Source organism: Choloepus didactylus, chromosome 1 (assembly GCF_015220235.1).
Source record: "Choloepus didactylus isolate mChoDid1 chromosome 1, mChoDid1.pri, whole genome shotgun sequence".
NCBI classification, from domain to species: domain Eukaryota; kingdom Metazoa; phylum Chordata; class Mammalia; order Pilosa; family Megalonychidae; genus Choloepus; species Choloepus didactylus.
Window position 1 is genome coordinate 185219011 of NC_051307.1, and position 16200 is coordinate 185235210.

General features: G+C 41.7%; 1 protein-coding gene and 1 pseudogene across 2 annotated transcripts in view; one reads left to right on the forward strand and one right to left on the reverse strand.

The window, feature by feature from the left end:
- Positions 1 to 1326: 1326 nt before the first annotated feature.
- GLB1 (galactosidase beta 1) overlaps positions 1327 to 16200 on the reverse strand; it is a 92256-nt gene continuing 77382 nt past the window's right edge. For both annotated transcript variants that reach the window (XM_037846674.1, XM_037846680.1), the window contains exon 16: positions 1327 to 1891. In XM_037846674.1, the coding sequence (XP_037702602.1) occupies positions 1622 to 1891 (270 nt within the window). In that variant the 3' untranslated portion in view covers positions 1327 to 1621. The remainder of the gene's footprint in view (positions 1892 to 16200) is intronic.
- Positions 11614 to 12356, forward strand: LOC119510102 (annotated as a pseudogene).

Consider the following 16200-nt stretch of genomic DNA (forward strand, 5'->3'; position numbering starts at 1 on the left):
ACTGTTTGGGCATCATTCTTGAGTATCATTTTATTAAGTTTTCGGTGAATTCACCAGAAAGTAGAAGATAGAGTAATGCGATGAGGCCGTGGGTCCATGGAGCACCTCATTCACTTTGTGATTTGGGTTTTCTGTAAACATCAATGTGCAAACCCTATGTGGGCTATCAAATGATGCAGAACATCTAGAAAAAGAAGCCTTGAAAAGACATTCTTAAATGAAGCTTTAGCCTAATTTTGTCTCAACCCATATATGACACCTGTAGATGGCTCAGTGAGAGTTTAGAAATTCTTTGCTGAATCCCAGACATTTAATATTTATGCCTATAAGAAGGGGAAAAATACATTGCTGTGAAAATACATTGTAATTTGGTGTTGAAACCCTTTTTTCCTTAAAGTAAATTACATGTTCTCTGTAAAGAATTTAACATATAGGTAAGCAAAAAATAAAAATTAAAAAATGTCTCAAATGCTTACCACCTATATATAATCATACTAATACTTCTATGTTGTTCCAAACTTTTCCTATACAAATGCAAGCAAGTATGACTATTCCATGTATGCAATGTGGGTCTGAATTCTAGGGCCAGACTGCCTGGGTTCAAATTCTGTCTCTGCCCCCTACAGCTATGTGTCCTTGAGCCAGTTACTTCATCTTCATGTCCCCCAGTTCTCACCAGTAAACTGGGGAAGATAATAGAACAGTGCTTAAGAGTTCTGGTGAGGTGTGAGCTAAACATAGAAAATGCATAGAACTGCAAACAGTATAGGACAAGTTCTCAATGTTAGCCACTGCCCCATATCTGACACTCATATTGTACAGCGCCATGTATGTACGTACATGGTGCACGCGTGCATATGCACATCTACTGGTGTGTACAAGCCTGTGGTGAGTGGTGGATATATGTTCTTTCGTATAAACAAACTAAATGGGACCAAACTTATGGTAATCTGCTTTTGTTGTACAATATATCATAAAAGTGTTTCCAAATAAGTAAAGATTTCATCATCATTTTAATGGCTGCATAGGATCTTACTGTGCAGGTATATCCTTACTATGTACACTCTCCAACTGTTGACCATTTAGGTTGTTTGCACAATCCTTTTTCTGAGTTGTATTTATGGGCTACCTAGTAGATATCACAAAAATTCAAAAGGAATCCAAATAAAGATGAAAAGCAACAGCTCACTAGATCAAACCAAGACTATTTTCCATCTCTTTCAACCTCAAGTTAGTGAAGTGGCTTATTCAGCCCACAAGTATTGTTATGATTTAAATCAGACCATACAACTTAATTCCTGCTCGACATTAAAAACAGTGACATTGTCAATTGAGTACAAATTTTATTTAGCAAAAAGACATGATTCTTCCAAAATAAAAATTAGAAACACCTTTAAAGCTTCCACTCCAACTCTGCTGGCATGTCTGTGCAACATGGTGCTGCCACCTCCATCCTGCACCCGTGTAGGGGCAGGCACTGGCAGGCTGCAGGGGTCACCTCAGGCGAAAGCACACACCCTAAATTCATTTTCCAATCGAACTCTCCAGTGTTGGCATTAAAAGCGGGGATCTGTGAGGTATGTGCAAGGCAAGAACCCTGGAGGATCACAGTCTTTATTCATCACACACGGTCCAGCCACGGGTCTTTACTAAGCAGCTCTGCAGAGCCACGATCGTAGGTCAGGGCTGCGCTGATAACTGGCTTGTCCACCAGCTCCACGAGGCACAGGTCCAGGCCGTCGCTGCCGCAGGGGGCGCGCTCCAGTTCCAGCACCACGATGGTGTTCGGGGCCGAGGTCCTCAGGATGTGCTGCGGCACAAACAAAGTCATCTGGGGGCCCCGCGCCGGCCAGTAGCGGCCGAGGTTAAAGCCGTTGATCCACACCTGACCCTGGAGAGAGAGAGCGAGAGAACCGTCACCGCGCCTGCGCCGCGCCCCGCGGACAGCTCTGGGGAGCGCACGCCCAGGAGCCGCCCAGCGTGGCCCTCGGCTCTGCGGCCTGGCAGGGAGGAGGCGGGAAATGCCACAAGAAGGTGCCCTCCCATCCAGACAAAGGCCGAGCCAGGCCTGCGCCAGCCTTGGTTACAGCCTCCTGCTGAGATAACTGGCAACATTGTGGCAGGGAGTGGGTGGAGGAAGAACAAAAAGTTGCCCTGGGTGCAGTCACAGATGTCAGTCCAGGCAGTTACACCAAGTTTCTAAATTTCATCCTGGTGCCCTGGGGAGTGCCTACTCCTATAAGTCTCCCCCCGACTTCTCTGTACACAGAGGAACCTCCTCCTATAGCACAAGAATTTTCCTTCTTTGTTCTCTTCTGGAGGCAGATCGGACGCATGTTGGCCTACACCCAGCGAGCTCAGTGTACAGGGGACACCAGGGCCTGCGGCCTAATGACAGACGGTGCCAGCAGCTGTCCTGGGGACAACCCCTCGGGAAGGATGTGGGGTGGGGGGAGGGGGAGAGAAAGGGGCCCAACCGGTGGGGTCTGTATTACCGCTCTGCTTTAATTATTCTAACAACCACTGTTCAGAGCAGGGGTGTGAACTCTACACCTGCTTCAAGGAACAGAGGTGACAGACAATTTCTGCGAGCAGCAGAAGAAGCTGCTTCTCACTCCAAGATTGAACATGGAGGAGAAACTCCTAAAGCATAAGGAGTGTGTTTGGTGTGTCTGCAGGGTCTCTCTAGGTGCTAGGACTGGCTCATAGGATGGCACTCAGCAGTTGGCTGAACAGATGGAAACTTCTATTACAGAGAGAGAGAGAGAGAGAGAGAGAGAGAGAAAGGGGAGCTCATGCACATACATACACAAGAGAGAAAGGGAGAGAGCAAGAAGAAGGAAAGAAAGAAAAAGGGTGAAGGACGGGAGGAAGGAAGGAAGAAGGAGAGAAATTGCTACCTGCAGGGGCCTTAACAGCCTGGGGGACACCCTGCAGTAGACCCGGGCAGGACAGTCACTGCTGAGTCCTTACCCCACCACACTCGGACACACTGCAATCGCTCAGCCTAGAGCTGCTTGGTAGCTCACCTTAGGGTTTGGTATTTCAGCCTCCAGGTGTCCCCTTTATTTCAGCTCCCTCTGAATTTCCAACCCGGGTTCAAAATCTTAGTTCTGCTCTTACTAGCTGTGTGACCTTGGGCAGGTTCCCAACCTCTCCCAGAGTCTGCTTTTCATACAGGTAACTGCGGACCATGATGTCAGGAGGCACCAGCGCATGGCACCGGGTAAGGGCCCAGCCAGAGCTAGCACTCCTTACACTATTAAAAATCATTCACAGGCCCACAAAAGAAGGCAGCCAGTGACTAAAAACCACCTGTCTGTTGGAGTAAGTCATTTGGAAAAGGATGACAGTTTCACGGTTCTCAGAATTATTTTACTCTTGTTTTTACCGAGGGATGCGGTATCTCAATCCATTCTAAGAGGCACATACAATGGCAGCTTTACCAAGTTTTTATCAGTTTAAAATCTGCCGGCACTTTTTTTTTTGCAGTATCAGAGAACAGCAGCACTTTACTTTTGTGGTCGAGGAGGAAGATGGCCTCAAAAGTAGATTAGTGAGAGGGTTTTGTGAGTAACACATGAGGAATGGCACGTAAGATACAGGCCTCATATTACATTCCTGGCAAAGGCCTGCAACCTAATAGTTCCTGACCTAATAGTGATGTGAACAAACTTTGGATTTGGCCTCCTCTCACACTTCAAATACTACCTCATAACTATCAAAGAGACTGCCTCCCACATCCCTTGTGTGGCAGTGGGCATGTCAAAGTGGGAGCTGTTTTCCTGAATCTCCTTCACTGGAGGGTTCTGGGTAAGAGCTGGTCAAAAGAGGGCCTTGCCTGAGCTGGGGAAGGTGGAAGGGAAGCAGCAGCCTGACTTTTGGAAGCTATCATGATTAGACATAGGCACTGACAGAACCAGGGGGGCCTGGTGGGTTCCAGCTCATCCTCTGTCTTATCTGCTTCATGTCCAGCTCATCTTCCTAACCACCGGCCCTGCTGACCAGCCACACTAGTAGCTACACAAAGGCAACTGTACCCAAAGACCTCTCTGTGAGCTCCCCAAAGCCATGCTTTAGCATCCGGACTAGCTTCTGGGATTTTTCTGTGAGCGCTGCTTCAGGAGCACTGGTTAGTGTTTCCCAATTCCCTGACTTTGTTGTCCAATGTTCACATGCCCAACTATCCCCACATTTGTGTCAGATCTAATTCTAAGACTGAATACTCACAGTGGCTTCGCTTCCCAGACTGAATTGTGACTGACAGATATACCCTCAGTGTGCAAAGCCTTGTCCAGGCCTTTCTTGTCTATCCACTCTTCCTTCTTATTCAAACTTGGTTGTCTGTGTCCCATTCCATCTCAGTTTGCTATTGAATGAAAAGTTACAATTCTATCTTTCCCATAAATTTCAAGCTCCTAAAAGCCAGGAATGGGGTTTATCCTCCTGTTTTACCACCATTTAGCACAGTGCCTAGCACACAGTAGGTTCAAAAATGACTGTTTAATGAAGGATAATGGGATACAGCCTCCTTCAAGGGCATTTATATAGTAACCCAGGGTTCTGGGGGTTATAAAACCTTCACTCAGAAACAGCAAGAAATTTCAAATGGAAAATAAAGATGCACGATTTCTTTTGGGAAATCAGAAAAATGGCAACACTAGGCCTGTGTTCTCACATCAAAAAAAAAAAAAAAAGTAGGAACTGAGTACTGGCTGTCCCTTTAGTCAGGGCATGTGCTACCCAGTTCCCCACTGCCCCCAACACTCCTTCCTCTCTTATAACTCACTTCCTTCTTTCATATTATTTCACTGTGCCCTGAGGAATGCATAAACAAACTGTGGTACATTCATACAAGAATAATGGAATACAATACAGCAATAAATAGGAATGAACTACTATTGAACGCACCAAAGAGGAATCCTAGAAACATAATTTTGAATAAGAGAAGCCATATACAAAAGAATTCACACTGTATGATTCCATTTTACATAGAATTGAAAAAACAGGAACAACTAAACTATAATGTTACAAGCCAGGATACTGATGGAGGAGAGGGCTGCCTAAATTTGGGAAAGTGTATTTTTTTAAAAATAAATTCAGCAGATAGCTGAATGGTGAAATACTAAAAGTGCCCCTCAAACCCCAAAATTAGGAATGAAAAAGGATGCCTGGCATGACCACTTCTATGTAGCATTATGGTAGGGTTCCTAGCTAGTGCAATATGGTAAGAAAAAGAAATAGAAGGCATAAGAATGGAAAGAAATTGATCAAACAACATGACTGTGTACACAGAAGATCCAAAAGAATCTACAAATAAACATTAGGATTAATGAGGGGTAAAGCAAGGTCCCTCAATACAGGCACATATAAAAAAAAATTGTATTTTTGTATACCAGAAAAAAATAGAGAATAGTATTTAAAATACCATTACAAAAGCATCAAAACTATCATCAAATACCTAAGAATAAATCTAGTGAAAGATGTGTAAGAGCTATACCTAGAAAACAATAAAATATTACTGAGCGACATTAAAGACCCAAATACTTCGGAAGACTCAATATTGCACAGATATTGTGTCCCCAATTGAACACAATTTCAACCAAAATCCCAGTAGTTTTCTTTTCTGATGGACATGGACAAACTGAGTATAAAATGTGTATGAAAATGTAATGGGCAGCCAAGAAAAGCCAAGACAATTTCAAAGAATTTTACAAAGGGATAAGATCTAACCTACAGGAAAAGCAAGCTTATTACAAAATTAGAGTAATCAACACAGTGTGATACTGCTGCAAAATCAGATCAGTAGACTGATGGACCAGAAGAGAGAATGCTAAAGCAGATTCATGCACACATATGGTCATGTGATTCAGCCCATGTGCTGCCAAGATGATGCAGCTTATGATGTCACATTCCTGCTTCTAACCCCCTTGCCATGGCCCACAGACCAAATGTCTTCCTTTCTACCCTGTTTCTACCCTTCTCCCCCTTGCTCACTGGGCTCCCAATGGACTTCTTTTCATTACTTGGACACACCAAGCTTGTTCTCACCGTAGGCATTAGCTATTCCCCAGGCCTAAAACACTGTTCCCCCAGATCTAAAGCCTTCTGATCATGGAGGTCTCAATTCCATCATCACCTCCTCAGGGAACACGGTCATGATCATCCTACCTAGTATTGGGTTTTCTACCCCGAGCCACTCACTGTCCTTTAAGCTCTTATTTTTTCTTCTAATTTTTACCACTATTTGAAATTCTTATCGTTTGTTTGGTTACTGGTCTAGTAGCTATTTCCAACTATAACACAAGCTCTATGAAGGGAAGGGCTTTGTCTATCTTGCACAAGGCTAGATTTGCAGCAGCCAGCAGTAACATTCAGTATATACTTAGCAGCACGCACTAGATAATACTTGTTGATAATCATGTCCAGGAAAGGGTTCTTTTAAGAGGTAAAACAAAACTCTCTAGCTATTAGGGGAATGCAAATCAAAACCACAATGAGAAACCATCTCACACCAATAAGAATGGCTGCCATTAAACAAACAGGAAACAATAAATGCTGGAGAGGGTGTGGAGAAATTGGAATTTTTATTCACTGCTGGTGGGACTCTATAACGTTACAGTCTACAGTCGCTGTGGAAGACAGTTTGGCGGTTTCTCAGAAAACTAGATATCAGGTTACCCTATGTTCCGGCAATTCCACTTCTCAGTATATACCCAGAAGATCTGAAAGCAGTGACACAGACAGACATTTGTACACCAATGTTCATAGCAGCATTGTTTACAATTGCCAAGAGATGGAAACAATCCAAGTGTCCTTTAACAGATGCGTGGATAAATAAAATGTGGTACATACATACGATGGAATACTATGCAGCAGTAAGAAGGAACAAGGTCTTGACACATATAACAACATGGATGAAACTTGAAGACATAATGCTGAGTGAAATAAGTCAGACACAAGGAGAGATACCGTATGTTACCACTTCTATGAATTCCATGAACAATGAAAATCAACATCTTATAATGTAGAATACTGGGGACCCAGTGATAGACAGAAGCTAGTAAAGGGGGAATGATAATCTAATATGTTCAGATATGTTAATGATGGTGAATTCAAAGGTATGGGAATGGATAGGGGTGATGATTGTTTGTTAATGGGATTATAAGTATCAGAGCTGTATTGAAGGAGAACAGGATTGAAAGGGGTTATTTAATGGTATGTATCCTACAGATCAGCAATATAAATATAGACAGGTGCTTGAATGATATACTTTTAAGGTATAACACTAGTACAGAGAGCTGACAACAGAACAGTATATGGGAAAATCTACCTATTGCATACTAGGGACTATAATTAACAGGAATACCATACGAGGACCACACAAATACTAGGGACAAATAATTAAGGGCTGAAAAGAGCTACGTGGTGTTTTGGGTTATGAGAACGGTTTAAAATGGAGAGTGATGAGGATTGTACAACTAAGAGATGACAATGTGAGATATGGATTGATTATTGTGGATATAACATATGCTATGTGAACTTAGGAGACCCCTACTTTATAAGACAAGCCCTCAATCTTGAGGCTTGCTCTTGTGAAACTTACGGTTGTAAAGGGAAGGCTAAGCCCACCTATAATTACGCCTAGGAATCACCTCCAGAGAACCTCTTTTGTTGCTCAAATGTGGACTTTCTCTCTCTAAGCCTAAGTCTGCAAATAAATTCATCACCTCCCCCCCACGATGTGAGATAGGACCCCCTCAGATGAACGAGTCTCCCTGGTGATGTGGGACATGGATTCCAGAAATGAGCCTGACCCTGGCATCAAGGGGCTGAGAATGCCTTTTTGACCAAAAGGGGGAAAAGAATGGCAAAACAAAATAAGCTTTCAGTGGCTAAGAGAATTCAAATAGAGTCAAGAGGCTGACCTAGAGGTTACTTCTATGCAAGCTTCAGCTAGATATGCCTAATGGCCACAGTATGATAAGCCCAAGTCAACAGTAGCCCCAAAAACCCTAATGAATACCCAGATCCCTATCTGAGACCCCATAAAGGTTTCACTCGCTAAGTTTATTCTTCAGAAACAAATCCTCCAAAGAACTGCTATGCCAGCTAAGTCCCAAACCCAGAGGCAATAGCCTCTTCAAGAACATCAACCAGATATGCCCCCTTTTTGCATAACGTCACACCCCTTTTCAACATGAAGAAGTTAGGGTGGTCACTGTCTAGCCATCCCTGAAGATCAGGGAAGTGATTAAACTAGAGGAAGGGGTAGCAACAGAGAGATGGAATTCATCAAAGGATTATGAATACTGAATCTCTATATAATTTTCTTCTTAATTGCTAGGGTATTAGAACAGTTAGAAGGAAAGAACTGAAATGGAGCTGTAACCCATAGCATCCTTTGAAATTTGTTCTATAGCTACTTGTTAAATTGTAATTTGAAAGTTATCACATTTTTATATGCATGTTATATTTCACAATAAGGAAATAACTGAAACTATGGTGCTGTAACTCATTAACATTTTTGGAAATTTCCTATATAACTACTTGTTAAATCATACTTTGAAAGATATTACCTTTTTGCATATGTTATATTTCACAATAAGGAATTAATTGAAACTGTGTAACTGTAACCCAAAACATTCTTCAAAATTTGCTAACTACTTGTTAAATTGCACTTGGAAAGTTATCACTTCTATATACATATGTTATATTCCACACACACACACAAAATACAATAAAAAAAAAGAGAGAGAGAGAGAGAGAGATGGTGTACCAAGTCCAGCCCAGCTCTCAGGAGCCCTGACAGCTTCTCTTTTGCCCTTTTGGAAGTCAGCCACCATGTAAAGACTGCTGGATGCTAACAGACCAGGTGTGTGAGAGAGGCCATGTGGAGGTGAAGTGAGGCACCCCGGCTAGCAGCAAGGATCCAGAGTGAGGATGCCTTGGAGGTTCTAGCTCCAGCAGAGCCCTCAGAACTGTGTGAGAAATAATAAACTGCTGCTGTTTTAAGAAAAAAAAAAAAAGCTCTACTGCTCTACTGCAAGCATACTTTGTGCTCTGTTTCTACAAAGTGGTTCTGGGTTCTGGGTTTTGGACAATGTGTCTCCGACTGGCCACAAGTGTCTTCTTACAGTTGAAGCCAAAGAAATTGGCTTCTTAAGAGCTAAATCCACCCGACTCTGCTTTCCTTAAGAGCTAAATCCACCTGACTCTGCTTTCTTCTACTCCCAGTTTAAGAGTTTGAGAGAATGGTATGTTCCCTCCTTTATCAGAACCAATGAAAAACAATCACTTTGAAAGAAGCAAATGTTAAAAAAGTCTATTTTGTTGAAAAAATATTCACTCTGATTTCCATTAAATTGTTTCTCTTTAGAAAATGATGCTGAAAAAAAGATGCTGCTGAAATTACTGGGTGGGTGTATGCACATTTTGGTAAATGTGATTTAGAAGTAGACACACTTAACTAGTGAAATGTCACTGGGGCCAAGTGTTTGTAGGGGGAACACCAGTGGCCTTGTAGGGCTTTGCAGGGCTGTTCCAGCTAACTTGGTTCCATGACGAAGTTTGACTTTCTCTGACCATGACTTGACCCTGGCAGGCTCCCCACGCTCATCATCCCCAAAGTGATGATAACAAGAGTTTCATTAGATGTTAGGTTCCCAGAAATGCTTGACCTACTTCTTTGTTGATCAGACAGATTTGTATGTCTGTCTGTTTTAAATTCTCTGTTTAAATAAAATCTTCTCATGAGAATTTAAAGCAAAAGTTCCAGTGCTATTTTAAGTTATGGTTTTAAATTTCTCAAATTTGGTCAGCGCTCCTTTAAAAACAGCAGTAAACTCATGTGGAAGGTTGATTTTGTTATACCCTGAAAGAAAGGTGATGTGTAGACGCTTGGAGGACTTAAAATGGAAGACAAAGGTCCAGTTACCAGATTAAAAGGCTCTTGCCTACACACCCCTCATGAGTAACTGTGATGCTTACTTGGGAGAAAGAAAAAAAAAAAAAAAAAGAAAAAGAAAAAGAAAAAAAGAGAATTAAAAAAAAAAAAGATAATAGAGCAAGGGATAAGATGTTCAATAGATCCTGCCAAAGTACATGGGGAAAATGAATTCCATCCTTCCTTCAGATGCCCAAGGGGTCTGCAGCTGATGAAAATCACACTGTTTTGCTTCCTCCTTGGTCTTAGAGTAATAAAGTTAAATAACTTTACAAGTATCTTTATTTTAGGGCAGACCTGAATAGAAATAAAGCCATTAAAAGCATAAAATGTTAGCCCAAAGAATGAATCATGCACTTTTTCCCTTCACCAAACCCCAAATATAAATTTCTTTCTTTCTCAACCCCTAAAAATTCTACTTGCTTAAAATGAAAGCCAGTAAGAAAGAACTTTTTATGTAAGACCTCACCTAACAACAGATTTCATGCTACTTCACATACCTGGAATAAAGCTAAAGAACTTGTAAGCAAAAACTACCTCCAGGCAGTCATGTAATATTTGTTATAAAGTGCATGCACTAAAAACTGTAAGGGACCCCTATAGCCTTGACTTAGAGCCTATTTATTCCTGCTTTACACACCATTCCAGTAAGTTTTGGTATTAAACTAATACCAAATTAATTTGGTATTAAATTAATAAACATTCATTGAAAGAAGTCTGACTACCTAATTTCCAAATACACGATGAAACTAAAAAACAGTGAATTATGTGGAAACAGCACATCTTGTAGGGATAAGTATAATTGTAATCTGGCAAATAAGTTTAAAAAGCATATACAATTTAAAATGAAAACAGGGTCAAACAATGCTAAGACCTGTGATAGATCGCAGAAATGGCTACCATCAAAAGGTAGAGAGTATTTCTCCATCCCTTGAATCTGGCCAGTTTGTGATGTGATTTGGCCAAAAGAAAGTGGAAGAAGTAACGTGCGAATTCTGACTTGGGTCCCATGAGGCTTTGCACTTTGTTCTTTATTTGAACCCTGCCCAGCCAACATGTGAACAAGCCTTGGCTAGCTTGCTGGGTGATGAAAGAGACATGGCCCAGTCTTCTTGGTCACCTCAGCTTACAGCCAGCCAACTCCCAGAAACAGAGCCTCCTAGCTGACCAGAAGGCCATGCTCAGCTGAGACCAGCAGAAGAATCACCCAGTTTGCCAATATTCAAAATTCTGAGCTAAACAATTATTGTTTACTAACAGCAAATGTCATTGTTAAAACTACTAAGTTTTAGGATGGTTTGTTATGCAGCAAAAGCTAATGGATACACACCTCAATGACCTCAAGATGCATTAACATGTTACTTTTCATTAAAGTAAATGAGGTGAGTGCATCACGTGACACCACCTGGCGGGGCAGGACTCTGCCTGTGTCAGGACTGCCAGTGAAGCTGTCATGTCATGCGACCGCTGCCCAGCCAGCCAATGGGAGAGCGCAGCAGAGGATTTCGAATGCAGTCACAGAAGTCAAAAGTGAGAGGGGCTGGTACCACAAAAGCTGGAGTCCGGAGCCCCAGACTCGGGGTTCCTGCCAACCAGACAGCCTCGCGGGGCCTTGGAATGTAAGGAGGGGGTGATGGCGGCAGTAGAAGTGTTGGCCAAGGCAGAAAATGGCCAAGGAAAGGTACCTTAAAAAGTCCTTTCAAAACAGTCTGAAGATATAAAGAAACGAATGAAAACAAAATCTTGGCAGAAATTGGCAAATGCAAGTCTTTTGCAGCTGCACCATGCCAGATAGTCATCAGCACTTCTACACTGCTAAAAAATTACCAAGACAACAATAGAATGTTAGTTTTAACTTTGGAAAATGAAAAATTCAAAGTGAGAGAAGCCCAAGATATCACCCTACAGCTGAGAAAAGAATGTTACTACCTCCCATGTGAGCTATAGTCACTGAAAAAAAACTTACTTCACAACAAACAGAAGAACCTGCTCAGAAACAGGAAGTATGTCCTCTGTAAGGGACTCCAATAGTGATGACAACTCTAGGGAATTATCTGTAAAGGATTTACTGCAAACTCTTCTTAAGGAAGCTGACCTTCCAGGACAAGACGAATCATTTCAAATACAGAATGCACCACCTGAAACTTACCAATCAGCTCATCTTAGTTTGAAGGATATCACAACTGTCTCCTTATCTCCTGTAGTGAAAATCAGAAAACTTTCTCTTTCTCCCAAAAAGAATAAAGAAAGCCCAACAGTGTCTCTGTGTAAACATAGGTGCACAATCAGTGTAAACTATTAGGGGCCCACGCTAGCTTCAAAATTGAGAAGAGGGGACCCTTTTACAGATTTGTGTTTCTTGAATTCTCCTATTTCCAAGCCAAAAAAGGACTCTAGGCGCAGTTCTTAAAAAATATATATATATATATTAAGCAAATACAGTGAAGCCTTCGTTAAATGCCACTGAAATTCATCCTCCACTATTGCTCAAAGAAAATTTTCTAAGATAGTACACAAGTGGGTTGAATTATTGCCATACACTATTCTATTGACAGGACTATATAGAACATGAACATTTCTTCAAAACTACACTTAAAATGTGATGGTTGATCTTAACCTTTAATAAATTTGAGTTTATTTTTTCTTATGAGTATAAATAACTAGACTTAAACACTATAATAGTTTAGATTTCCTATACTGCCTAAAACGCTTCCTTTTAGTCAAAATGTATCTTTTACCAAAAGTTTGAAAATTAATAATGATTGTTCAAATTAAGATGCTTTAATTAGAAGCTTTTGGCATCTTTATTTTTCCCTTAAGTAGGGAATGTGAGAGTGATTTTTGAAGACAGGCTGAGGACATTTTGAAATTCCTTATTATAATATTTGAGTAAAGTAAATCCTTGACATTCACAGTAGGGTATACCCTAAGTTGTCTGTAGACCCCTTATATCACAGCTGTATTTAATTTTTCAGATAAAGTATATAAGAGATCATGATTAGAGAACTGATGGTTGCTTGGGCTCAAGGACTAGGAAAGTGACAAGCCCTGAACCCAAAGCTCTAAGGGCATGTTGTTCAAAGTGATGCTTCACAAAATCACAAATCATTATTTCGTAGACCTTCAGGATAGCTCCTATTCAGTAAAAAAATCTCAAAAGCTAAATGTGTTGTATTTGCACTATATAAAGTTTTTGATCAACCAATGAGGGAATTAGTCCAATTTATAAAGTTTGAAGCCTATACTTGTAAGTATCTCTTTAAACTTCTGAAGCACTGTAGTTTATCCATTTTTTAAAGAGCAAATAAAGTTTTGATAAGACCGTAAAAAACAAAACAAAGCATAAATGATGTTAGTAAACCCAATTTAAAAGTAGAGTCACCTTCTACTATTTAATCCCTTCCTTATTTATCAGTGTTCACATGCTTTCAGGGATACCGCAGTCATATTATGCCTCTTTCAGGGTTGTAATGACTAAGTGACAGGGCTTACATGAGCACTCAAGCACAGTGCTTGGTATACCCTAAGATCTTCATAAATGCGGCTTGTAGTATTACTACTTTTGGTATTCTGAACCCTCCATGACATTCCCATTGCTAACAGTAAAGTCCTAGCTTCATTCTTTCTCCCTGACCACTTCTCCAGCTTCGTCTCTCTTCATACTCCTACAGGTTCCTGACACAGCAGACCCACTGAACACAGTGAGCTGTCCTCCCTCAACCTGCTCTCCCCCCAGGACACTTCCTTCCTTCATTTATCCATTTACTCATTCAACAAATTATTATGTACTTCTTATGAGCCAAGGATAAGCAGTGAACACAGGAACACAAGAAAGTTGTGCTCCCCGTGCTTCTCAGGTTCAAAGGTAAGATGGGCTTTAGCTGAGTAATTATAAAACTTCCTCAATGCATCATAAGCATAAAATGTGCCACCCTGCAGTCCTGCAAAACTGCAGGGAGCCAGAAGGCATCCTGCCTAGGATTGGAAATCAGGGAAAGTATCCTACGGTGAGTGACATTTACACTAAAACCTAAGAGTGGGTATGAGTCAGGGTGAAAAAGAGGGGAATGAGCATTCTCGGTGGAGGAAAAGGCAGTGCAAAGGCCAAGATGTAGGAAGGTTCATGACACGCTCCGGAAACTGAAAGAAGGCCACCGTGGTGAGGATGCAGTGGGTACAGCAGGAGACCAGCCCTGAGTCAGCCCCTGGAGGGCCTCGTTGGCCACATGAAGGATTCAGAAAAGCAAATGGGATGTTGATAAAGAGTTTTCAAGCAAAAGAGAGCATTTTAAAACAATCATTACGATTTATGGGCTAAGTGATATGAGTCTAGAATTTGCTTTAAAATACTACAGTTTAAAAAAATAAAAAAAAAAGCTGGAGCAATAGATGAAATAAGAATGGAAAAATGTTGATAACTGTTGGACCTGGACATGACGGTTCAGGGCTCATCTCATGAGTCTCTGTATTTGTGGTTTACGGATGACAAGAATAAAAGGATTGCTCTGGTCGTGGTGTGGACAATGGAGCATGTAACGGAAAATAGAGCAAGGAGGGTATTAAGAGGCAACTGCAGATGAACAGCAGAGAGGGTTGGGGCTGGGATTCAGGGTGAGAGTGAAAAGTAGGGAGGGAAGTGAAAAGATTTGTGGTTGGTTCAATATGGGAGGTGAGAGATCAAGAAGAGTGTCCCATGAAGACAATTTTTTGAACTGAGTCATCATGTGGGTGGTGACGTTATTTACTGAGAATGGGAACAGGGAATGATGAGCAGGTCTCAGGGGCACTGGGGAAGAAGAATTCTGTATAACATGGATCAGTTAGGGGGGGGGCTATGAAACCCCCAATGGCGGGGGTGTGTGCTCTGGATCCTCACTGAAGGTGGAGTTGGAGATGTCTCTAAGAGTGACACCCCTGGTGAGTGTAGAGTCACAAGAGGGCCCTGGAGCAAGTCCTGAGGACTGCCACCTAGAAGCTGAAAGAGAAGTCTGAGATGAAAGAAAGAGGGAAAAGGAAAACCAGGAGAAGGCCATATCATGGAAGAGAAGAGTTTCAGGAGGAGGGAGTGGTGATCTATGACAGATGTTGCCAAGAGGTCAAATAAGAAAAGGCCTTAGAAACATCTGGTGAACACACCAACATGCCAGTACCCGGAGGCCTTGGTGAGAAGAGCTTCTGAGAAGCATGGAAGCTGAAGAGTAGGTCCTACCCATCGGTCTCCACTCTGGGATTAGTTTCACCAGACGGGTTTTTTCCCCAACAGCTTCAAATCTGGGACAGGTGCCCCAACTCTGCGCTCCCATAACAAGCACTGAACAAATACCTTTATCTTACATTGTAACCCACCTCCCAATATGTACAAACTTGTTTGGAGACACAAAAGATATTTCATTGTACTGAATAAATTTTTATATCTGTTGTGTTTCCAGACTTTATGGCCATCTGTGGATAGCTCCTTTTTAATAAGTACTTCAGACTGGACATGTCCAAAACAGAGCTTGGACCCCACCATGTGCTCCTCTTCTGATCTTGTCTGCCTCAGAGACGAGAGCTCCTTCCTTCTAGTTGCTTAAGCCCAAACCTCTTGAGTCCTCCTTGACTCCTCTTTTTCTCATACCCACATTCAATCCTTCAACAAATCTTGCCTTTTCTTTTTACAGATCGTCCACTTCATCACCATCCAAATCCACAATTTCTTGCAGGATTACTACAACAGCTTCCCATCAGGAATCCCTGCTTTCTTTCTTGCTGTACTATATAATCTGTTCCCCACAGAGAAGGGATCTATTAATGTAATTTAGTTCTGTGGCTCCCTGCTTAACAACCTCCTGCTCCCACCATGGGGTTTTATTTTTCAGAACAAAGAGAAGCCAAGCTCCTCATTTCCATAACCTGACTATTGCCCCATCTCATCTCCCACACTCTCCCCTTGCTCATGGGCTCTCTCTTGCTCTGGGCCTTTGCATTCATATTTTCTGGTCCTGGAGTCTTATCCTTCAGGTCTTGCTAAAAGAACACCTCCTCCCAGAGGCATCCTTGACCACTCCATATATGGTGATTTTTAAATATGTCCATAAGTTCTTTGACACCCCTCTGCTCAAAAGGCAGAGCTTAATACCCCTCCCCTGGACAGGAACCAGATTAGTGACCCTCTTTTATAAAAAAAAAAAAAAAAGTCATAGAAGTGATGCTATGTGACTTCTGAGGCAAGGTTATAAAAAGGAAAATTTCCACCTGGTTCTCTCTTTACTGGC